Raw genomic sequence first — 26986 nt, 5'->3', positions numbered from 1 at the left:
AGGTGTTTAACAATTTTCGATAAATTTTGCTTCCATTTGACCCTTATACCTAACTATTAATATAAAAATGCACACGGCTATGCACATCTATCTATCCACCACCTTACTTATCTTTTGCGCTTTATAGATCTGTCAATATATAGATTTACGTAATAGATACACATATAATTTATTCGTTAACGTTAATTTCTGAGAAAATAATTTACATTTGACAATGAAAATACTTTTCCCTGAATTAGTTTTCAAAAAACTATGAGATAAACGTTTCAATAGATGCAGTATTTTAAGTATCATACTTTAAGCCGGATTAGCTGTTTTCTTTTCTTTAGTTCACTTTTAAAGTACTTAATAAATCACGAAAATTACTTAAACCTTTAAAAGAGAAAACTTATTCGTTTTTCTAATCCAGAAAAATAAAATAAAAATCTGCTTCATCACCTTAAATGTAGATAAAAAAAGTATCATTTAAAAATTAAATAATTGCACACATCTATTTTTTTAACACTCCGTCGGGCACAATATGTTGTAGAACATGATCGGGCGTATTGAGCCTGGGAAGCACACTTTGATCTACTGATCTTTTCTACGTATGTTCACATTTTTATTACGAAAAAAATGTCAACTACAAACACCAAAGAAGAGAAATAAAAGTTTTTCATGATTTTCGAATGTAACAAGTTTATTTGAGAAAATGAATATACATTTTTCCATAAGCTATTGAGGGCGCGTGGCTAACTAACGTATTCGAGGTGTGCCTAATAGATCAGTTGCGCCCGACGGAGTGTTAAAAGAATACAACCATAGACGTTTCAATTGATTTGCATGAGCAAAAAAAAATAATGCTTACATTCTATTTTGAAAAGCGTCGAACTGTTAACTCCAGCCCCTAATTCGTTTCCAGAGCTAATACAGCTAAAAGTACTGGAGTCAAAAAAATCACCACTGCTTGCAGGAAGATGACTCGGAGACCAGGACAAACTTCCAACAGATGAGCGCAATAAGTTTCTGGAAGAAGGAAAAATTACCGAAATAAAACTTAAATATTATTAGTGTTTCCCTTTACGGAGAAACGTAAACTTAAATACATTCGTTAAAAACGAAACTGCACAAAATATGAAGATACAATTTGGTAAATGCACTAATCATAAAAAATCTAGTCTTGAAACTATATGTTACTATCCGTTTTCTGGTTTGACCGGTGCAAAAGAAAACTGTATTTGAATCTGAATTCCTATTTTTTCAATAACTTTGTTTAAACTTAAAAAAACTTATCTGTTTTCTGCAATAAAGCTTAAAAAATTACAGTAACATCATAAACACTACTTACCTACTGCTATAGGCACTTTATTTTATGCATTTATAATATCAGTTTAACTTATTAAGTAATTTGAGCTTAACCTTTAATAGATTCAATTGAGCCGTCCGCCGATTTCTTTCTCGTGTAAGAAAGCGTCGAGCACTAGCAGATGAGTCTAAAAACAGCTAAGATGAGCACAATAGAGAAAAAAATAGAGCACAGTATCTCGGAGACTTCCGAAGACTGTGAAGAAAGTAGTAATTATTTGCGTCTTTCTATTTATTATCAAATGCGCAATTATTTACAAAGAAAATTGTCTTCATCATCAGTTTCACTTTATCAAAGTATGTTTCCGAAAGGAAGTGTACTAGTCACTGAAAACAACAGAAATCGCTTGAACTTTGCCTATAAAATAGGAAGAGTTTCCTTGATTTTTCAAGAATCCCATCTTCAGATGTTGACCTGATGACCATGGGATCACTTGGGAAGTATGCTTATCTTTTCAAAAAAAAAAAAAGAATTTTCCTAATCGGTCTATCCGTGTTCGAGTTATGGGGAGACATACATAAAAAATATTTCGACGAACTGAGAACGTCTTTTTTTGAAGCCGGTTGAAAAAAAAATAAAAAACTCTTAACGCACATACAATTTTATACGATAGGCAGTAAAAATCACGGCGGCTAGAACTCACATCAGTGCTCAAAAGGGGGCGCAGAGTCTTAAAGGTTGAGAACCCCCCTTGCACCGCACTATAAAATACCCCGAAACTACGTCCACTTCTTGATCAAGATGAGGGGCCGAACAACCCCTAATCCATGATACAGAGGTTATGATTTGGAATGGGAACGTGGAAGATTTTGTGACTACGACTGATTTAGTGTCCGCGAGTCGCAATTAGCGTACACAGATGACCTAGTAGACATCTAACTCGTGTCCCCCAGTTACAAGTTCAAAGCGTTACCCTGAGGCCACCATCATTTACGCAATTTACCCGAAACAAACTGGAGGAATCAAATTAAACGAAAATACGTATTAAACTCCTTGACATATGATTTAGTTTTAGATAAATAATCGCAGATGAATTGACAGACGTCTCAGAGATTAGGCTATAATCATTCATGAAACGAATATGACGTCTCGAACACATTAAAATCTATTATCCCGCAATTTCCATTGTAATCATAGTTGATGTGTTTAAAGAAGCTTAAGTTTGTACCACAAAAAATACATTTATAATGCTATCAGGAAAATATTGTTTTACCTCTTTGGATCTGGATCTAAAGTCAAAGTCTCTATGGAAAAAAACTTTGAATTTTTCAAAGGTTCGGTACCTCGGTACCAAGAAATGTCGCACGCTGGATCGCACTCCACATGGCACACCAAACGGACGGATGAAGCGTTGCGTGGGGCTCCACTTTCTGGAGGTAGAGCTCGAACAAAAGAAGGGGTAGCTGTAAATTTTGAAAAAAAAAAAAAAAAAAATAGAAACAAAGTTGTGAAGTTATTATGCTGTAAAATAAAAAATTAAAAACATATTGCTTAAAACTGTTTTCCACTTTTTTGAGCATATTGAAAATCTTAGCGGATGCATCATTTTATAAAGGCAAGTATTATATATAACTTATTTTGGACGTAGAATTTAAAAATTTTACACTGTTCGAAAGCAGTAGTTTTTCATCATAAGACAGAAATTGTATAAAAATAGTAATTGTTAAAGTTGTAATTGTAAGTAACAAAGTAAGTAATTGTAAAATTTTACTAAAGTTGACTTCGTTAGAAACACAATTTTCAATTTATTTATTTAGATTTTTTTTACCTTAATTTGTTTTTTGGTTCATGTTGTGTATATTTCTTACTGACGATTGATATATACGTTTTTTTTTTTATTTTTTAAAGTGTTGAATACATTATAGGGAAGGAGGTTTTTGGAGATTATTGACTATATTCTAACAGACATTTTTATGAAATCAGCTTTAAAAAAAACATTATAACTTTGTTATTTGTTTTAATAACGATTGATTAGGAGAAATATTTTTAACCTAATGAGATTTCTAATGAAATTTTATCATTAAAACACTGTTTCATAATTTTAATAGGGATTTGTAGAAAAAAGTCGTTAGTATGAACCTGCGGTCTACATTCCAATAGGAGTTACTAGGTACTTTTGTTGCTATTGTTGTTATTCTAATTGAAAGATCGCTTTAAGTTATCCTTAACCACAACTTTAAGAAATTGTTGTTCCTTTTTGGTGAACACTTCTATAGATTTTTGTTAATCTAATGGGCATTGTTTGGTTAACCGAAGACGACTTGCTTTAAACTTTTACCTCAAACAACGTCGAGGTGGAAACCGCTAACACCTCTAACATAGTTCTTGAATAAAACGAAGTTCAAATCTTTTTAAGTCAGCAACTGCAGAAAAATTGCTTCACTTCCTTTTTGAAATAATGAAATATGTACTAAGTTTAGAAGTTATAACTTTAATATTTTTTCACATGTAAGATTATTTTCGTAAAAGTCGGTATGATTCTAAAATTCAGTGTGTGAAGAGTGCAGATGAGGATTCCATACGCATTAAATATTTTAATAATACTAGACCTTCATACTGAAGCTTAAGTACTACCGTAAATGTTGAACCGGAAAAAAAGGAATTAATTAAGTGTAAAAAAGTCATCCAAAAACAAAATTCCATTTTTCAATCTAAAAATGGAATTTTCGGCATTTGCGTGCTGCAAAAAATTGTGTTTTTTAATTAAATTAGTTGAGCCATAACGTATGTATATCATTACCTTTCATGAAAATCTTTTTAAAGATTGCATGTTTATTTAAATATTTCAGAAAATAAAACTGCTTATTCGTGAATACATATTAATCCGGTGTTTACGCAAGAAATTAACAATTGAGCTTTTATCCTCCTCTCGATAAATTTCAGATAGAAAGGAAGACGAGGAAGAAAATAGCTGCTGAGCTAGTGGGAATTTATGGGAAGGAAGTCGTGAAAAAACTCGCTAAGGGAGAAGGAAAAATTGTTTTGCTTTATGAGGCAGAAGAATGCGATATTTACTGGCTTCGATTGAGCGTGAACGCTGCCGTCAGGGAGCGGTCGAACTAATTTTACAGGGCAGTTATGAGGCGAGCTTTGGCGCCAATTCGAAGTAGACAGCTCAGAGATCTGAAATAATATTACGTACTCACGATCAACTTCGGCAAAAAATAATAAAATATGAGTCGGAAAGAGGATACATTTAAAATGAGAGAAATGTTTATGCAGTAAATGAGTTGTTCGGTAAAACAGAAATGAATTATTGAGTAAAAGGTTAAGCGATTCCCCATTTAAGATTGACTCAGTAGAAAACAGTGAGCAGTAAACCGATAAGTGGTTTTTAAAAATACGAAAAATCTGACAAGAAATTAAGAGTGGCAAATAATGAATTATAAATGATCTAATTAAAAACACAGGAGACTGCAAAAAAATCGCGCATGAAGACAAGATTAATAACTTTCGAGCAGCGAAATTACTTTACCCTTCTTACTACATGTTAGAAGGAAGCACGGGTCTGCCTTTGAACAATAAAAGCGGAAGTTTGTAATTTAACCGAACGAATTCATCAAACCTCGATTTTTTTTTAAATTTCAGGAAAAATGTGAATTGTCCGTTTAATTACTCCCTAGCAGTGAAAAAAAAAAAGCCTTAACATAAAGCTCTGCTTATGAAATTCGTTTAAGTGCTAAGGAAGGCGTACCGAGGAAGAAAAAAAAGACGAAAAAATAACACCCTGGTGAAATAATACACATGGTGCGTGAAACTGCATAGGGGAAGCTGCTGTACCCACGGACAAAATTTACTTTTCAATTTTTGCTGGTTTCTGTGGATGAATATTTTATCGGTAAAAATTTTTTGTAGAATCTACAACTTGTCGTCTAACTTGGCAATTTACTTAGATCCTACTAAAACCGAAAAATTGCGATAGAATTTTACATGCTCGTTTGATGGCATTGAAACCTCTTGAGATACTGGAGAGGGCTAAGACACACACGTTCCCGACCAACGTCTGTAAGTACAACCGTCCGTCTATACAGCAACTTTCCCTACTTTTTAACCCCCTTTGGAGTAATCTTTAGTTGAAACTAAATTATTGCAGTTTTAGTTTTATTTACTGGTAATTCAATTTATATCACACAGGCTGTAGTTTGTTTTCCCTTTAACGTAAGTTGATTCCGTTATATACCAAAAACCAATTGTTTTCCATTCTTTTTATTTTTTGTTACACTTCATAAAAAGTGTCACATGTTTCCAAAAATATTTTTTCGAATAATTATATTAAAATGCATTTTGCATCTGTTTTTCAGATAAAATCTTTTTTGACTTCCAATCACGTAGTGAATATGTAAATGCATTTTACAAGTTACATAATAATTAAATAAAATAATTAATTTGCAATAGTAAAATATTCTGATAAATTTATAAAGTTTAGTCCTTTCGAAAACATTTGTGTGAAAAGTGTGCCTGTTTGCAGACGATGTTTAAAATTTATTTTAGCAGCAACAATCTTGTCTGAGATCGATTATAAAGCTAGGATATCATGCACAATTTCTTTAAGCATTTTAAAATAAGGAACCTGAAGTGCATATTACAAATAACTATTCTTTTGTTCCAAAATACCAAAGGTTATATTTTCTTGAATGCATATAGTCAACACAATAGATTGACTCTCTAACATGGAATATCTGCACCTTACAGCCAGGCTGATATAAGTCCAAAAATTGTGGCTTTATGTTTATTAGTGCATTGTATGTAGAAACTCGAGCCATGTGAAAGTAATTCAAAAAAAAAAATCCTTTTCAACTTTTTACCAGGATCGAAAGAGCGCGCGTCCCATCCTTTCCGTGGACCAGAAAAAAGATTTTCCTCTCTCCTGTAAAATTATCATTATATGACTTAGATTCTTCTGGATCTAAGGTACAGATATTAAACCATTATATTTTCTTGAATGCATTCACTTTCGAAAGTCAAAATAGATTGGTTCACTAACATGGAATATTTGCTCCTTGGAGCCAGGCTGATATAAGTTCAAAAATTGTGGTTTTATGTTTATTAGTGTTTCGTATGTAGTAACCCGAGTCATGTGAAAGTAATTGAAAAACGAGCTGATGTGTGCATCACATGACTTCCTCTTACACAAATTTGATGTTATTTCCCTATTATTGCAATTTAATGTGATTCTCTCTCTAACTCTCTAAATATCAGCAACAAGGGTCACATTGAAACCAGATTTAAAAAAATATATATATTTAAAAAAAAGCGCAAAATTTGTCGCCAAGTTGGCGATAAAACTTGGCGACTGAAAGATTGGCGATATATCCCCAAGTGTCCGCCAAATTATAACACCACTTGAGTTTGCATCGAAATTAACAATGAATCCCCCCCCAAAAAAAGGTGCAAAAGACCCCTTTAGAGACACCCGAATGCAACTGAAAAAGGAGGTGCACAACTAGACCCCACTAGGAGTCTACGTACCAAATTTCAACTTTCTAGGACATACCGTTTTTGAGTTATGCGACATACATACACACATACGCACATACATACGTACATACAGACGTCACGAGAAAACTCGTTGTAATTAACTCGGGAAACTTCAAAATGGATATTTCGGGCGTTTATACGTTCTTTGGTACATATGTACGTGTGGTCGGGTCGAAAAAAAACTCAACATTCATTTGGGGGTGAGCAAAATGGAAATTAAGGCCGATTTTCGAGTGAAATCTTTTTTCGCGAATACAATACTTCCTTTTTTGTAAAAGGAAGTAAAAAATCCTTTTCAACTTTTTACCAGGGTTAAAAGAGCGCGCGTCCCATCCTTTGCATGGACCAGAAAAAAAGATTTTCCTCTCTCCTACCATAATATGACTTATATCCTTCTGGCTCTAAGGTACAGATATTAAACCATTATATTTGCTTGAATGCATGCAAAGTCAACGCTTAAGACTGGCTTACTAACAAGAAATATGGGAATCAAAACAACAAATTCCTTATTTTACAACAATGTGAAATGTTAACTAAATATTGTATTTTCTCCGTAGTATCAAACCAAGAACACGCATTAATTTCTAAACTAGCTTTAAACTAATGCACTTTTAAAACGAAGCAGACTTTAACTAAGCTAATAATTTTAATTCAGAAGTTCTTTGCTTACAATTTATTATAGAAGCCTGTGCTTAGCTTTCACCAGTATTTGTTGCCCAGCAACGCGAAAGGCTTAATATATTAAATGTCTGGTCGTTGCTTTTCCGAGAACTTTATTGCTACGAATAACACCTAGGTCATTTTCGGGGGAACTATAACAATTGAAAGTGGTGAGAAAGCATACATCTGTTGATTGCTCCGTTTATGGCCAAGAGATTAATTCGGTCATTTTGTGGACGAGCAGAGTAAGATATATTGTTCTTTAGGTAGATAGTTCCAGACTTTCTAAATGAGACTTTTCTTTTAAACACATTTATTTTCATTACTTACCGAACAGACTTCGACTATTTAGCAGGAAGGTTTTAATGCATCTAATATTAGCTAATTTCTGCTCAAGAATTAATATTCATCACAAGCTTGATTAGTAAAATGTTAGAAAGACTGGTGCCTATTAAGGGTCTGGAATTTTTTTAGCCTCTCCACATATACCGTAAGAGAAATACTTGTAAAAAAAGAAATCATTATATTTTTATTTAATCATAAAAAAGATCACATCATTGCTTAAATAAATTTTCAGTCTTCTCTGCAACATGAAGGTCTTGAAGTTAATTATTCATAGCATTGCGAATCACTTTACCTTTCATCCGTACTACATTGTTATTTAGTTTCTACCTAACAATTAAGCCACTCAAATTCAGTTGATATATTCAAAATCGTACGGGGTCAAATTTCAAACTGAAGAAAAAATAATGCTTATTAAAAAATACTATATGCCACTAATAATAGTAACTGTCCGTATGCATTAGTTACAATCTGCAAGTGATTTTTAGATGTAAGATAAAGCTTGATATTAACTTAATGTTAAGCAACAAATAATTGCACAAATTAGGATGAGACTGGTAAAATCAAATGTGTAATTGCCAAACTGTACAGAAGTCTTTTCACACTCGGAAGCAGCAAGTTTGAAATGCATAAGTTTATTTTGAGGGAAAATTAAATTTACAAAACTCACCTGAAAGTTTTAATGAATAATGCCCTAATGGTCCAGTTCCAGCTTCGTTCCTCCCAGCACAGAAGTAAACTCCTTCAGCACCTGCACCAACACCTTCCATTCTAAGCACGGAGTCTGGAGTGGCTACTCTTCTGGGATGCTCTCCAGTAGGACTCTCCCACAAATACTTGTTGGCTGGAGGATGTCCTAGATCATCAAGCTCGCAACTCAGCGTTACAGTTTGCCCTTTGAGAGCATGAGCTTCTAGCAAAGTGATGTGAGCAGACCCTGGAGGATCTAAGCAATGAACGAAACTGAATTGAGTACGGTGCAAAATGTCATATTAGAAATTTTGTAATATTTTGATAATTTGAGAAGTCTATTGAATGGTCTATAGTGCTATAAAATAAATTTTCTCTCGGATGGTTTTTAATTCATTTACCTTCAAGATAATGCACCATTTTTCTGGTTGCGCTTTAAAATATTGGGATCAATGGGATCCAAGTTTGCTGTAAATAGGGGTTTAACTATGCACTATACTGAGTTTAGACTTTGACGTAACTTAAACGTAGCGGATATATTAGAAGCAACTGGTGGCCACGTGCTGACAAAAATAATTATATCACGTCTTTTTCAGAAATCAGGTCGAAAATTTAGAGATGTGAAAGAGAATCTCTTTTCACTAATTTTATGTGAATAAATTGATTAATATAACATTTTCAATCCTTAGACCACTTGGATTATGTTTGGAACCTTGTTGTTTTTCTTTTATCTTCTGAAAAAATGCCCTGAAAAATTACTTCACTTTTTTTTTTTAGTTCTAGTATATTTTAAGGTGCTTATTTTCTACACATTGAATTGGCTCTAATTACACTGTCAAAAATGAAACGCTCAATTTTAACGATTCGGCAATCCTCGAGCACTATTTCGTTATTTTCGACGATCCTTTCGTCACCGAATCACGTGATATTTGACGAAACCAGAAATCTCAAATTTTTCACTAAATTATTTCGTCTCGATTTCGTCACATTGCAGTGCATTCTGGGAGTTTTCGTTTCAATCTTGTACTTGCTCGTTAAATTGTCTTACCTCAATTTATTCTCAAGGATTCATAAAAAAAGGTTAGTATTTATTGAAATTTGTATGTGCAATGTGCCTTCTTTTATGTATTGTTACATTTTTGTTTAGTGTTCTGTTTATAGTTGTATTTAAAACACATTAAAATTGAAAACGAATGGTTCGATTAGGTTTAGAATTCTGTGTGTGTTAACTTTGAGTCACCTCCACGTTAGGCTTAGCTAGCGTTGTTTTTTTTTTATTTGTAAAAGAAAATGTTGGTTCTTTGACATTTGTTTCCAAAAGCGTACTTCCTTTATTTCGTTAAAAAAATTACAAACATGACTAAAGAGTTTGTACGAATTTAAACTTACAAAAAAAAAAAAAAAAAAAAAAAAAAAAACCCTCCACCGTAGTTTAACTAACACAGATGTTAAATACATTGCTTTTATGAAAGGCATAATACTTTGAAGCTTTTAATTTCAACATGGAATATATTACATGGTTATGTGTTTTCATTCTTCTCCATGAATTTAACAAAAATTATTCTGTTAAACGAAGTGTATATTTAAGTTTAATAGTTCAAATTTGTTTCATTCTGCATTTTTATTTTCTTAAACAAATACTATATACCAATCCCCCAATATGCTTACCAGCTTACCCCACGTTGTTTATATAATTTTTTTCCCTGCGGCAAATGTTTCTAGCAATAAGTGCTTATGTTCATTATTTGTGCAGCCTTTTTTTTTACTTGCATAAAACATGAAGTAAAGTAAATATCAATTTGATAAAATCATTTTAAGATAGAGAAAATATTAATTTCCATAAAGAACTCTGTCTTTGTGCTTGATATTTCAGCAGAATATTTTCAATATTTTTTCAATTTTTCCGCAAATTAAAATAAATTATTGAAGTGAAGTTTTAATGTTTAACCTCGATTTAAAAAGAAAAAAAGAAAAGATAGTATAGCATGTTTGAAAATTGTAATAACAATAATAAGCATTTTTAACCGACTTCAAAAAGGAGGCGGTTATCAGTTCATACCGTATGTATGCTTTTTTTTTTTTTTTTTTGTCCACTCACAGCTTCTCACCTAGTGAACCGATTTTGATGATTATTTTTTTAATGGATAGGGGATGGCTCAACTTAGGTCCCATTACTTTGTTTGACCATATTTGTCCTTTAGAAAAAAAGTTATGGGCAAGAAACAATAAATTTCATGCAATTTCCATATTAGATTAAATATGAAACCCATTGTTATGAAAGTTTGGTGCCATACAACAGTAACATTAATAGTAATTGTAATGATAATTTTGAATGAAGGCTTCTCTGAAGCAAGCATCAAATTTCTTCAAGGGATATTTCGATAATGGGAAATCTGGCGCTGTCGTCTCATTTTTGGCGTAAATAATTTTATTTTAGTAACCCTGTTGATTTATAGTAACCCTATGGGAATTATCAAAATCTTCCTTTCTTCAGTGCTATTGCTGCATAGTAGGGGAAAACCTAACCTGGAAGCGAGGTGATGCAGTGATTAGGATCTGCTTAGCCTACCATTAGGTTTGCCTCAACTACTCTGTAGTATTTTTATCGTTATCATCTATGCCGATAACAGATGATCGGGGCTAAGTAAGAAAATACAGGATTGCATCATGAGCAACTTAGATGCTGTAAAATGTAAATTAGTTAGGAAAAACGCAATACATAAATGGTTATAATTAAATTGACTACACATGATTTCCAGAGAGGAACAAAGATAAGTTTTTAGTGCCAATCGCTTCAAGTTTAACGCGTGTCATTAGTTTTTTTTTTTTTTTTGGTATGGAGCATTTTTAAGAAAAAATGTGAAGTTTCGTGATGGTAACTTCTTACTATTTCTGAAATACCTACATTTACACTAAAAAGAATGAAATAAAAAAATTTTGAAAAAAAAAAAAAAAAATAGAACCGACTTCAAAATTGCTCTAAAAAGTGAAAAATAATTTTATTCTTTAAACACCATCAATAATGCTTTTAAACATAATTTTTGAAGTTGGCGCAAAAACGATAGATAAAATCATTCACAGCCATAACTAAAATACAACTATAAATTTAACCAGGCCCAGTTTCTTCACTATCACATGCATTATGCATTGATGACAGCATATTTGAATAACGATATAAATGTTTCGTTCGTAACTTTGGACGATTTTCTGAAAAAAAAATATGAACGAAGTATGGTTACACTGGATTTTACGTTTTTTTTTTGCGCCAACTTCAAAAATTATGTTTAAAAGCATTATCGATGGTGTTTAAAGAATAAAATTATTTTTCACTTTTTAGAGCAATTTTGAAGTTTGTTCTATTTTTTTTTTTTTTTTCAAAAAAAATTTTTTTTTGTTGTTTATTTTCCCACTTCATGTACTAAATTTATAAGTTTTTCTATGTCAATTTGTGTTACATGATTTGTCATAATTATGAATTTTTCCATTATACATAGTTTCTACAGCTAAAATAAATGCAGCATTAATTTTATTGCCATATTTGCCGCCTCAAGATATAGTCAACAAAAAGTGAGAAATCCAGGTCTACATTAAACCAGACTAAGAAGCATTTTATAGATGAACTTCCAATAAATCCAAATCTTTTAGTTGGAGTTGTGATTTTGCTGGATATAAAGTAAAATGTCTGAAAATTTAACCGAACTTCAATTGAAAAATTGAAAGGATATTGAAAATATATGAAAAATTAAAAGGATAATGAAAATATATGATAAGCTTTATATATGTAACAAGCTTTGCTCACCACACTAGTCCCTATTTTCATTATATACCTTTGTAAAAAAATCCATTGATATCAGTCAATTAATTCTCAAGACACAAACAAACAAGAAAATGCACTTTGTTATTGGGTTTCCCCTATCTTTGGCAGCTCTTCTCCCTTGGCGTTTTTTTAATTACTGCGTGAAAATTGCATATTTTAAAAATCAAATATGCTTAGTTAAAAGGTGATACTCCCTTCGTCTCCGTCCCAAACTAGTAAGTAGAGCTACGTTTGAATATTTTTGTACTAGTGGTTGATTCTGATGATTTTATGATTTTGTTCGAATATTTTTTAAAGATTTCAAGATACTATACTATCAATTAACAACTTTACTCGGCAAGCATTCCCTCTTAAAATCATTAGCAGCTGAGTTAAAAAAAAATCCGAAGTACACACGCCTCTAAGCTACGCCCCATTTTGTATACTCTACCCCCAGTATAGCAGAAAAATCAGTTTTTTTTCCTACTAAATCCCTATCCATCAACTAGAAGGTAGCTTTATGTAATTGCTAGTTAACTTATGAAATGGAGCGTGGCTTCGAGTGTTGGAGCCCTGGGTTTTTGACTCTAATTTGATAGTGGTTTAAGGAGGTAAAGCTCGGTAAGTAAATGTTGTTTATTGATAACATAGCACAATAAAATCTCTGAAAAATGTGCAAATAAAATCATAATCACCAGTTTCAGTACTACTTAATTCATAAGTACTTTATTGAAACTAATTTGGGTAGGGGGGGGGGGAGAGTACTTCAGAAAACATTCGTGAAGAAAACGGAACACGAAAATCTGAAAAAAAAAAAAAAAAATGTGTATTTTGGCTATCGGTTAAAATGAAAAATAAATTTAAAAAAAAATCACAGATCAACAATTTTCGCACTTTTGATTTTTTTATAGCTCAAAAAATGAAAATTCACGACTTGATGTGCAAAAGAATTAACTCGTTTAATGGCTAAATAATGCTGATTCTCGATAAATTGTAGAAACTCTAATTCTAGAATATTATTCAGAAATTAATTTCAGAAACTATCTGAGAGTCTAGCTGCCTAAATAAAAATTTTGTTCATCCGCTGTAAAAATAACTCATTCTTGCAATCTGCTTGAAAAAAAGCTGTCAGCATTGGAATAATCATATATTTTGAAAAATACAAAAATTAAATCAGATGTTTTTCAAAGTCACAAGCGAATCGTAGCTTTTTAACTTAAGAAAAAAAAACTCAGATTTTGAAAGAAATCGTGAAAACATGTTTTATTTCAGAAATAAACTGCTGAATTTAATCGTAAAACTTTCCTCGAAATAGAAAAAAAATCCATGTGCATGATGGCATACACCCATGGACTTAAACCTTTACTTATTATGTATATATTCTTTTTAAAACTTTTTAGGATGGATCCAACATTACGGAGATAATCGGAACAAGGACAGACGAAGACCTTTTCATAATTATAACAATATTCTAAATGTTCGTATATTATACATTGATTTCATGTTACACATGTTTGGAAATAAAAATAAAAACTTAGGGGTAAAAAGCAAAGGTATGTTTTTATAATTATTTAACAAACATTACACTAAATTAATTTTACCAAAAGATTTATTTCGCATCTGCATTTTTTTAAGATTTATATTTTCAAATACCTTTTACAATTTTGGCAGAGAATTGTTTTCAAAGTATGAAGTATGAAATGCATGCAGTAATAAAGTTCCTGTATTAAACATAAATTTGGCCAAATAAACATTCTACATACAAGCAAAATCAATAAAACAAATAATTAATTGGAAAAAGAAAAAGGTAAGCTTTTTCTTAAGATTATCTAATTTTATTTTCTGTATCTAACTTTAGAATAAATATGTATTAACTTAAAGTTGTCCATTTTATTGTACTTTTTCTTTGAAATTTGTGGTATAAGTTGGATAAAAATCTTTTTTTTTTCTGGAATTTTTTCATGCGATGCAATGAAGAAGAAACTTCTCAGCAATTTTCTCCCAAGCATATATCGATCTAACTGTGCATAAAAGTGGCACATGATTTATTTTTCCACAACCCAATGTCTGCTGAGGAAGTAGCACTTTTATATTCCCAGTAGGGACAGGGCGATGTAGGAATATCTACATCGTGATGCATCGCCATCCTTACATCGCGATGTAGCGATGTAGGTCAAACAGTTTGAAATATTCTTTCCGCTTTAGGGGCACCCCCCTCCCCAATTAGGGGAGTTTTCCTTACAAAAATCCAGGCTTTTGTCAGATCTTTTTCTAATTTGGCACATAGGTTCTTCAATCACATGGGGTAGTACCCCGTATGAATACTACCCCATGGGAAACTATCCTATGTGGATTTCCAGCATCAACGGATATCTGGGTCGAATCTGGAAAAGATCCGACGAAAACTGGATTTTTATAAGGAAAACTCCTATGGGGTTTGCCACACATAGCGGGACGAAAACTACACTATGAGAATTCCGAAACATCAAAAGACAAATGTACCAAATTTGGAACAGATCAGACAAAAACTGGGTTCTTTTAAGCCCCCCCCCCCCACACATACGTGGTTTCCCACTCCATAGCGGGACGAAAACGGGAACTCCCGAGCGTCAAAGGACATCTGTGACAATTTTGGAAAAGACATGATAAAACTGGTTTTTTTGTAAGAAAACCCCTCATTTGGTGGTTGTCCCCCACTAGCGGGGCGAAAACTACCCTATGAGAATTCCTGAGCATCAATGAACGAACCTCTATGCCAAATTTTAGAAAGATCCGACAAAAAATGAATTTTTTTCAAGGAAAACCCCTATTGGATTTGCCCCCCCCCCCCACACCCATACATTGACAAAAGCTAACCTCCTTGAATTCCTGAGCATCAAAGAACCTCTATGGCAAATTTAGTAAAGATCGGACAAAAACTTTTTTTTTTATATAAGGAGAACCCCCAATGCGGGGTTGCTCCCCGCATTGGGGGTTCATGCTATCATGTGTGAATTCCCGAGCATCAGAGGACCTCTGTTCCCAATCCCGTATGGGGGTTGCCCTCCATAGCGGAAAGAAAACCATCCTATGAGAATTCCTGAGCATCAAATAACGAAACTCTGCCAAATTCGGAAAGATCCAACAAAAACTGGATTTTTTGTAGGAAAATTACCATAGGGGTTGCCCCCCCCCCATAGAAGGCCGAAAAATACCCTGCTTGAATCCCCGTGCATCAAAGAGCCTATGTGTCAAATTTTGGAAAGATCCGACAAAAATTGGATTTTTTCAAGGAACCCCCCCCCCCTCCCCTTATAAAATGATGAAAACTACCCTGCGTGATTCTTGAGCATCTAAGAACCTCAGTGGCAAATTTAAAAAAGGTCGGACAAAAACTTTTTTTTAATACGGAGAACCCCCAATGCGGGGTTGCCTTCCCCCCCCCCCACATAGAGGGACATAAACGACCTTGTGTGAATTCCCGAGCCTCCAATAACGAACCTCTGTCCCAAATTTGGAAAATATCCGACAAAAATTAGATTTTTTGAAGGAAAACCCCCATTATGGGGGGTTTAATTAGATACCGTGGAGAGTTTATTCTGCAATGATTTGTTTTACCTTTTTCAAGAAGTTGTTTGTTTGCATTTTTACATAAATAAAAATTTGCTTGACATATTTTATGTGCCTCTTTTTTTAACAAGTACTTGTCTTTTTTTGATGGGGGGGGGGGGGGCTGCAGGCCCGTTGTTTCAATTTTTTCCCAAATATGACAAAGAGTCTGTACTCAATAAAAATTTTACAGAAAACGAACTAAAACAACGGTCAGTCATGTGTAAAAACATGAATGTTCAAAAATCAAGACGGGAGGGGGGGGGGGTCAATTGACCCCCTGACCCCGTAAATGACGGGCCTGTGAAAGTGACTATACGCAATAAAGTGGTAAGATTCTGAAGTTAGAATTTGATCACACGCACACAAATCTTATAAAATACAGTCGAACCTCGTTATAACGAACTTAAAGGGACCAATAAAATCGATTATTATAAAACGTGGTTCGCTTTATCCAAAAGAACAATAAACAATAAGGCAAGGATTGCAAAAAAGTTCATTTCAGCAGTTATTTGTTTTTAGCGTGTTCGAATTAACGAGGTTCGACTGTATTCTCAAAAAAAAAAAAAACTAATGTGCTCAAAGAAAAAAAAATTCTTAAAAATTTACGAAATTAACGTCCTCATATATGACGAAATTAATTTGACGAAACTAATGCTCTCAAAACTACGAAAATGATTGTTAATTTGACGAAACTAGAATGAAGAAATATTTCGTTACATTTGATGAAATTCGCATCCTCAAACCACTAACAAAAGCAGTTTCTTCAATTTGACGAAATGTTCGCTCGGAGCATATCCCTGGAAGTGGTTTCGTCAAAAACGAAGAAAATTTCGTCAAATTTGAAAGTCCATTTCTGAGAGTGTACCTGCCTTTCATGACTAAAGTAATTCAATTTTTTGAATACTTTTTCCAGCAAATTACTTACGATAACAGCAATTACTTTACACACAATTGCAACGAATTACTTTACTTCTAAAATATGAATTCACCACTTAAGTAGTAAATTTATTCGCGTGAGTATATTTTCTGGAGTTTCAAACAGTGCAGTTTAATGAAACATCTTAATTAAATTTCAAATGATAAAGAAACAAAGCATGAAGAGTACTAGTATCTAATTTTTATTTTGCAGAGTTTACAGTAAGATTAATCTATATTATCAAGTAAAATGTCCGAACGCTTAAAAGAATTGCAGATGAAAATGTCGTATACGTCAATGACATATGTTTGCTATGCATTCGATTGTGGAATTAAAATGCATGAATGAAGCAAACCACTTTTCAATTTTAAAATCATTTCTTTATTTCTTTCGTTTGCGATATTTTTGAAAATGCTTTTTGATATATAACTACAATTTGTGTTTAAAAGGTTACTTAAAATCATGAGTTTAAACATTACTATGCTTACAATGCAAGTCGAGGTACTCAGTTTCTGAATTTCTGCTCCACCCTGCTGTATTCAGTCCACGGCACGAGTAATTTCCAGTATGCCAACGAGTGAGGTTAGACAGTCGAATTTCCGATTCTCCGCCTTCGTCGGATAATATCGTTTGTCCATCGCGAAACCACCTGACTTCCGACAATTCCAAAGGATTTCCGTCAACTGGGTGACACTGAAGAACGGCATCTGAGAGTTCTGTAGCCACGCTTGGTGTTACAGTAATTCGGACAGTTGGAGGATCTAAGTTTAGAAAATGAATACTTCAGGTTCATATCGAGAATGAACACGAAATGAAAATACACTTCTATTGCTATTGTTCTTACAGTAAACTTCGAAGCAAGAATAGAAAAGTTCTTAAAAAGAGCAAATTAAATTGGTTATCTTTATTTTAAGTTTAACGCGTTTATTTCCCTGCTAAGAATGGTGTTTTTAGATTACATTCATACCTATAAAATTGAGATTAATTGTTGTTAATTTAGTATAGATTCATGTGTAGCTAACATTATTCGATACATGTTTAAAAATAGGTTTTATTAAAAACCTATATGTAATTAATTTGTAGAACTAATACTTAATATCTATATGGAAACTGAGCTTCAAAAATTGAAAAATTTAAAACCATTAGATAACACTCAAATTTTCCATCTAAGATGCATTACTGGTTTATCATGTTGCTGCAGCTTTGAAATTTGGAGCTTACCGATATTTAATTTTGTAGAAAAGTGTAATACTGAAGTAATTGGAAAATGCGCCTGTCCCGCTTGAATAAGATAATTTTAAATTCATTAGTTTATGTTCATTCGGCAAAATTTAGAGTTATGCAAAATTAATACTCACATAAAACCTTAATTGAAACTGAATTACTTGAATTCCCTCTCCCAAAAGCATTTCTTACATGACAACTGTACGAGCCTGTATCTTTTCTTGAAATGTTTCTAAGTAATAGATGAATGCTGGGCGGGGCCGAAGCAGATGAGGCGGGGTTATTAGATAGAGGCGTGTCTTGTTTGTACCAAGTGACTTCAGTAACATTCGGTGGATTTGCACTAAATCCGCATGTTAACGTTGCTTCTCCTGTCTCGTTAACAGTTAATCCTTCTTCAGGTTCCACCCATACTGATGGTGGATCTGCAAAAAAAACAAGGTAAGTGCTTTTATTTTTGAACATTCTGTAAAATATTCAGGTTAATTTTCATTACTACTTACAGTTCTACACATAAAGTACACTCTTTATAGTTTATTAAAGAAAAGAAAGCAACCGCAAAACTACTTGTTTGTTATAAAAAAGTGATACGTAAATTGTTCTGATATTCGTATTTCTTCAACTGAGAAAAATAAGGAGGAACGTTGTAGGCGATTAGAAAAAGTGAAAACTGCCAAAGTACAAATCATCTCTTAAGTGTATTCAAAATATGTCATGTCAAAAGTCTCAAAATAATGTTAAATATTTTTTCCCTTTATCTCCGAAAATTTCTGTAATATTTGAGAATATAGCAAACGCAGGGTAAAGACATTTTTTGTTTATTTATGTTATTTTCCAGCTTGCAACTAAATTTCGTTTTTAAATGTAAACTAATCCATAATTCAATCCTCTATTACAGTACATTTTTTGTTTACAGTAGACAATGAAATAATTCAAAAATCAGTGGCTATTCGGTTATTCGGAAAAAAGGATTGTTGACTCGATCTATGACATTCATGTATCTAATGTCGTACCGTTTTATCAACAGTTGACGAATTTTTCTTAACGGAAACGTTATGAAACAACCAGTATTGACTCGAGTAAATCTTTAGCTATGAGTACAGATATTTTAAAGTAACATTAACTCAGAAATTATTCACAATTAAACAAAGGTTAGAAGTTGAACTCAGTTTCAGATAACCTATAGATAAATTTGCGCAGGAGCGAGAATCAGGAACTCTGTTCGGAAAGATTAACTGGTTTATATAGGTTGAAGTGATTATTGGAAGTGATAGAAGTTTAAGTATCTTTTGTTCTGCTTTTTGATTTTTTTTTTTTTTTGTTCGGACATTACTCTGAAGTTCCGTTTACTTTTCTAGATTGTACTGTTACTAAGTTTTACGTTACTGATAAGATTATACTTGGTGCTCAAAGAAAACGTCTAACAAGGAGCATTAAAAGAAACGATTTCTGACCAAATATAACACCGAGGAGTACGAAATGTTGAGCTACAAGCAGTCGAGCAATTCAACTTCTTTTTTATGCCACATTCTCTCAGAAGGAATAATCAACGGCATAAAAGCTTCCTATTGACATGGTAAAAGCTCAAGAAAGTGGTGTTCACTCGACATATTTGTAAATGCAGTGATTAGTTTCAATATTTAGAAGGTTTTTCCCTTTGACATATTTTAAAGAAAATATACAGATATATACATATACATTATGGACATTTTGTATAAAGTTGTTTGAAGGAAACTCAAATACAAGATTTAGCTACGATTAAAATGTTTTTAATTTTAATCATAGCTCTAAAATTATAAGAAATAAAAGTACGTATGTTTAATTAAGTACAAAAATGTGTTGTATAACCAGATATAAGCATTACTACACCATAAACAACATTTTACGCATTCAAGTGAATTTAATTTTAAGTGTGCCTTGCAAATAGAAGTCCATAACAAAGAGAAAAAAGTGCACAATAACGCCAATCATTATAAAGGGAAAAGTTTTTGCAGTGCCAGAAAATAGTCAAATGCGCTAGTGTACGTTCAAGGAGAAATCAAGCATCAATTTATTAGAAAGTATATGATTTAATTTACTTAGCACTCAAACCGTGAAGTCTTTTTATTTTTTTTTTGTAATATCATCAAGCTACATATTTTAAAGTATTACATAGTTTTAAAATGCTTTAATGGTTTGAGTACTGTGCTTGATGTTGCACAAAAATTATTTTTTTCTTAAAGTTTATTATTGTGCTCTAAAAGAAAAGACAAATCGGTATTATTTTTTCAAAAAATGGTATTGATGACATGTCTTTACGAAAAAAATTTTTTTTTCTTCATGAGCTGTTTAAAAGAGATTTCTAAGATTGTTTGTGGAATAAAGCAATGACAAAGTCAAAAATGATCTCATTTGTTACAGCAAATATCTCTTGTAACAAAGGTTGCAAATTGTTTAATGATGTATTATTTTTCATTAAAATTTTAATCAAGATAAATACTCTCCGAAAAATTCCCTTTTATCATCTAACATAAGCTCTTTAATGACTTTCCTATCCCTCCATGTATTCAAACAAAACGAAATCTACTGGCACCATGTTATTATTTTTTGCTGCTTCCCGTTGTGTAATCAAGCGAAGAAAGCAAATACAAATCAGTGAATGAGGTGTCTTACGATAAACCAGATTACTCGCATATGCCTCTTTTTCCGAGGTGATTTACCAGATGAATGAGAGACTTAGTGCTGTTGTTGTTAAAAGAATTTGTTTCCGTTTCTTGGGGATTGATTTAATCCTACTCAAGAGAGGGCGATTAGAACAATATCTGTTCTTTCTGAAGCCATGAAATTTTCTGGGTGCAAAGAAGCGGAAATTCAGTGGAGGCTGTCTTCCAATTTTCTTCGGATGTCTGCCTAGCTGTTTATCACAATTCTTAAATTCTGAATACTTCGTATTAAACAAATGCACTTAAAAGCCTTGTTTCCACTTTAAACAAGATGCTTTCTTTTGAAAGATGACTTTTATCTTTCAAATGTATCAATTTTTTCATGTATACGACCTTAAGTTTTGATAATATTGTGATTAAGAAGTTAATGTTAATCCTAGCAGAACCTCACTGAAGATAAAAACATTTTGAGTAACTTAATGCATAAACTATTGAGTTACTTTCTTTCAAGGTTATATGCATTTCTTATTGGTGCAAAAACGTTTTTGCTCCCCTAGAGTGAAACGCAGCTTTTTCTAAGACTTAATTTAATCCTTTGTATTGAAATTGAATGCCTTGAGATGACTATCAAAACTTCGGCATTTTAAGATTTTTATATTTAAACAGAGTAGCAATATTATTTGTGTCTGCAAAAGCGAAAAACATATCATTAATTCATTTGAGTTGCTGAAATTAAAGTGATAAAGAAATTGTTTTCACATATGTTTATGTTTTTCGTATTGATAACAAATTTAATAGTTTTCCCAAAACAAGTGCCAGAAAGTGGCCCGATAAGCAAAAAAGCGACTTTAGTAATCAAAAACGCAAGCCAGTGGCTTTTAAAAACGACGCGAGCTGCAAAAACTGTAAGAAATTTCGTCAAAATGCTGCAAGATGCTTTAAAATACCAAAAAGATGCACCAAAACAGACAAAACTAAGAAACAAAAGGATCAATATAGCATAAAATGCATAGTGTATCGAAAGTAGCAACATAAATCAGAAGGCGCATCAGAAAGAGTAACATAGCGCCACAAATAGAGCAACACAGCGCAAAACATTTTGTAAAAGGTGGCCAGAAGTGCCCAATTGTCATTCATACCATCTGTGCTATTTATATGAAAATAAAAACAAAGAACGCACTTGGATCAAATATTTTTCTTAACTTCCTTACATAATACTTCTAAAGTGATCGCATGAATGAGAGGAGACTGTCCTTCTGTTTCTTGCACTTCATTTCGACCTTCGCAACGAAATTCCGCCCGATGATCATGTCGAGAAGCAACGAAGACAAGAGTCGAAGATGTCCTCCAAGTCGCGTCGCTCATCAGATCCCTAGATTGGGGTGGTCGTGGAGACACCTGAGAAGTAAAAACTTTTGCAGATTATTATATTACTGTATTTTTATTTTTTACGTTTCCTATTTTAAATCAGTTGTAAGTTATTAGCGTAGACCAAAATTTTCCATGAAAATATTATTTCGGGTTAGCAAATGGAAAGCTTTAACACCCGAGATTGCTCGCGCAGGGTATGACATACCCACCTCTTCGCTTTCAATCAAATTTCTCCCCACCTTTTTTTTTTGGAAGTGGGCGATGGGGACATTCTAAGATTAGTTTCTTTGGAATTGACTTCTACGGGTGTATCATACCCTGCGCGAGTATTTCTGCTACAGTTCTGAACTAAAGCGTACGCAATGCTTCAAGAGACTTAAAATTAAAACTAGGATCTAGTAAGGATATTGCATCCCCTGCTAAAAAAGCAAAGTAAATGTACAAAAGCTGTACTGAAAGCCCCAATATAAAAGACAAAAACCAAATTTGTGTGTGAAAAATGCGACAAAAACATTTGCATGGACCATATGGCATGCGCTTGCAAAAAAATGTAGAAATTGAATGCAAGTCTTTTAAGAAAGTATTTTATAATTATACTCTTTTCTCTTATTTGCATTTTCAACCATTTTGAAAAAAAATATTGAACTCGAAAATACTAAAAAACCTCTTCGGGAATGAGATACCCTGCGCGAGCACTCCCGTTCGTTTTGGTCACGCGAGCAATCTTGGGTTAAAAAGATGTGTTCAAAAATATAAGATAATTGGCTGCTTTCAGTAAGGATCATTACAAGTAAAACTTGTCTGTTAGTTTTGCTAATGCAAGTACAGGGTGGCCATAGCTAAACGACTTGAAACTTTGAAGTTGTCTGATGACGAAACTATTGCTCAGAAATGGGCGTAATTTTATGTAGAACATAAAAAAAGAATGATATTAAGGTTAAGCGAATTAAAAAGAAAAGCTCAATATTAGTAAAAGAGACGTTTCATACCTCAATGGACCGGTTAAACCATGCTATATGAGCAGGTGGTCTTGCTCCTTCTGCTGTACACGTGAGGGACACCATTTCTCCAGCAACAACTGGAGTAGTAGGACCTCTAAGTCTCAAACTAACCGGGCTGACTGCAGAGACAACAACATAAGTTAAACAAATTTATTCAATTTTTTCAGTTATTACTTATATTATTACATTTTGATGTTGGGAGGATAAACAGAAAATAAGCTTACATCCTGTAAAGCGTTTTTGTTTAATTATATGCGCTTCTTACTAAAATGTATTTATACAAGAAATAAAAGCACGTGGTTTCAAAAAGAATATTGTTGAAAGCACATATACAAAAAGTTTCCAGTAGGCGATTAAAAAAGATAAAGTTGTATATTATTGCTTATCCATAAATACGGAAATTGCTTACTGATAAATATCCAAGCATCTTACCCGTGCCTTTTCTCGCATAGGTAAAGGATACTAAGAAATGTCTTTTATTTTATGCTTAAAATTTTCACATTGCTTCAAATATACTTGCAATTGTATGCAATGAGGGGAATCGATATTTTGACTAGCCATCAACATTATAATTACAAAATGAGCTCTCAAGTTGTTCACAATTTGGGAAATTAGCCAACGTTAGTTTGACGAAAAGTGTTTCTCATTTGGAATAATACCATTGAGAATACCGGAATGAGTTCCAGAAAACAGCTCAAAGTAAGTGTAGGAAGACCAACTCCGGTTTCTATTACTAATGATCTAAATGGCTCGGAGAATGATCTATTCCAGGAATGTGCGCAATTTAGCGGGATTAATCTCACCTTCCTTAATGATGTATCAGATGTAATGACTGACTGGAAGGATCAAATACCTGAGCAGTGTCAAGATAACTACTGATTGCTAGAAAGTTTGACATTTAGAGAAAGTCCCTACAAACTCGCCCTGCATTTGCAAAATTTCATGATGAACTTTATCGTGAATGAAGAAAAGTAACCAATTCATTCAATTGTACAAAAAGAACCACACATATTTACATAAATATGGTTCGTTGTGGCAATAATCAGAAATTTTTGCTTCTTAAATTTCTGAAATATATGTAATTTGGGAATGTTATACATTTTGCTAGCACATTACTTAGTATATTTTCTGTAACATGATGTATAACGAAAATCAACTTTCTCTACAACCAAGCAGGACACTTTATCCGTGTACCAACATCATTTTAATTCTATTAGTTAATGCAGGATATCGTATTTAACAAATTCCTCTGAAAACTTGGCTACCAAAAGCAAGGTGATCAATCACAAATGGAGCACTAATTGATGCTATAATTTCAGTCAGCATTAAAATTAAATACTGATTTGCCACAAAAAACGTACTAAGAGTCTTTTGAAGCGTCAAATTGATACCACGCTTACATACAAACAGGGCTGCGGAGTCGGAGGGAAAATGACGACTCTGTCAAGAAATTTTAGAACCTTTGACTCAGACTCCTGCTCCTTTACCCCCCAATTAGCTCAATTCCGACTCCGCAAGCACTGGCAGGGTTGCGGACTTTGAAAAAACATGACCTACTCCAACTATTGGAACTATAACCTTTGACTCCCGGATCTTTTACCCCAAAATCAATCCAACTCCGACTCCGCAGCCCAGCACACAAAACTGTGTATGGAATGCAAGTTATACGAGATAGCAGTACCCACCAGACGATACAAAGGAGGTTCGTTGAATAAGTAAAATCCACGCCCTCCTCTTCCCACCTCCTTATGATATGAAATGATATTTTTTCTTCAACTAAAATACATGCACACCATACATTGACTGCGCTGGCGGTGTATTTCACTTACACACCTTTTCAAAAAACCTGTTATAGTCACTTTGGAATTTAAAACTATTCGCAAAAACGTATAAAAAGATTAACAGTAGCTTTAAAACTCAAAATAATCCTTCAACTGTATAGTTCATCACTTAACGCGCGAAGCAACCACGCAACTAACCCTACCCTTTAGCGAGTGAAGCGGTTTCTTTTCTGCAATTTAAAATGCTTTGCCAAATTAACAATACTATAATAAAAACGTTATAAAGAACAATCACAGTTGAATAATACTACAAAACAAATAATTTACTTCGATAAGTAACTATTTTCAACTATAGGAACAAAAACAATCGTTAAAAATTATTAAATAATAATTTATAATTATTAATAACATTAATAATGTTATTATTAATAACATTAAATAAGGAAAACAAGACTCGAGACAAGAGAATAGAAAAATCCTACAAAATCAAATTATGTATCTGAATATCGAAAAAAAAAAAAAAAAAAAACCTCGCATTCAAAAACCATTTTGCTGACCACAACAGTCTCACAATAGCGAAGCCGACCACGCGTCTAAGCCGCGTGGCATGGTTCTTAACAGGTATCGACACTGTCGGCCAGCGCCCTTTCGATGATGCAACTTGCCCCGCCATCTATTAAGAATTCATAGAACTGAACAATTAATTAAATACTTAATTTGCAATTACAAACATTTCGATCAATTTGTTTAAAAAATAGCCCATAGCCTTCCTCATTAAATAGACTATTCATTACAGTAAGAATTTTTCAATTCGAACCAGTAGTTCCTGAAATTAGCGCGTTCAAATAAAAAAACAAATAAACAAACTCTTCAGCTTTATATTATTAGTATAGATATGCACTTGCACGTACTTACGTACAAACATACAGAGATCAGGGAACTCAAGAATGATCATAATGAAAATTTCGGCCCTCCATATGCCTATAGTTACATATGAACGAGCGGAGGGACCAAAGAAAATATTCAGCATTCATTGGAGTTCGTAAAGTAGAAATTTACACTGGAGTTAAGTGTAAATTTCTTTCAATTAAATGCGTGAATCTCTGTACTTTACAGAAGGAAATTAAAATTATAGCACATTCACAAGAAATACCGCCTTTTTGCAACTTCTAAATAAGCACAGCTGCAATTTATCATCTAAAATAGCTGGTCAAACATACTAAGAATCATCAGATAGAGTTTTTGGGAGACACTCTAAATCACAGCATTTTAACTAATTTAAATTTCGTGATGTTGACATTTTGCGTTAATGTTACGTCAAAATAATTTTAACTTTATTTTCAGTTCTTTAAATTAAAAAAAAAAAAAAACATAGTCTTTTATAACAAGTTTGTTTTCATTAAAAAAACGTGGGGATATTGCATAACGCTTTTTACATTGTTTGAAAAATCTTCAACTAATCAAAGCAAACCAAATGCTCACAATATTATAAATGAGAAAAAAAAATATTTCTAAAATTAAAGAAAAACAACTACTTTATTTGTTCTGCGATGTTCGAAGGAAAAAAAATATGTTTTTTTAACATTTGACATTTTGTTTTAAAAACAATATCTATGTATGAAATAAAGCTGTAAATTACCGTGCACATCTAGCTTTACTATCCGAGATATGGGCGTCGGGACTGCGTCACTCTCGACTCGACATTCAATCTTCGACTCAAGATCCCATCTTGACAAGACGAAACGAGCAGTCGCAATGACGTCACTTCCTCCATCAGCACCTTCTCTGGTTTGCTGCTGCTGTTGCTGTGTTGGTATTACTCTTGTTCCGTTCAGCAAGCTTATATTTGGAGGCGGTCGACCTCCACTCGATCGACAATCGACAACTAGATGAGTGCCTTCGATATAGGGTCCAACGGTTTCTGTGGCATTGAAAACAGGATTGCTGTTAATGTAAAGCTCTGGTGCGCTTGGTTTCACTGTGAGAAAAAAAATGCAAATTTGTATTTTGCTGAAAATGAAAAGAAATTACTAATGTAATCGTAAATATATGATACAGTGAGAAGCAAAGAGATATAAGTGCCAAAATCAAAAATTTGGAGACATCCAGTACAAATGGATGATGAACTACTTCTCTGTTTTGGGGCAAC

At 33.0% G+C, this 26986-nt stretch overlaps 1 protein-coding gene across 1 annotated transcript in view; it reads right to left on the bottom strand.

The window, feature by feature from the left end:
- LOC129218091 (hemicentin-1-like) overlaps positions 1–26986 on the bottom strand; it is a 116782-nt gene that overhangs the window by 33138 nt on the left and 56658 nt on the right. The window contains exons 4-11 of the mRNA XM_054852288.1: positions 26477–26815; positions 23045–23175; positions 21896–22082; positions 18177–18467; positions 17307–17579; positions 8496–8771; positions 2559–2748; positions 848–1005 (exon numbers count right to left, since the gene is read on the bottom strand). Of these exons, the coding sequence (XP_054708263.1) occupies positions 848–1005; positions 2559–2748; positions 8496–8771; positions 17307–17579; positions 18177–18467; positions 21896–22082; positions 23045–23175; positions 26477–26815 (1845 nt within the window). The remainder of the gene's footprint in view (positions 1–847; positions 1006–2558; positions 2749–8495; positions 8772–17306; positions 17580–18176; positions 18468–21895; positions 22083–23044; positions 23176–26476; positions 26816–26986) is intronic.

Source organism: Uloborus diversus, chromosome 1 (assembly GCF_026930045.1).
Source record: "Uloborus diversus isolate 005 chromosome 1, Udiv.v.3.1, whole genome shotgun sequence".
NCBI lineage: Eukaryota > Metazoa > Arthropoda > Arachnida > Araneae > Uloboridae > Uloborus > Uloborus diversus.
The sequence above is the reverse complement of the archived record's forward strand: the minus strand, read 5'-3'. Positions and strand labels throughout refer to the sequence as shown.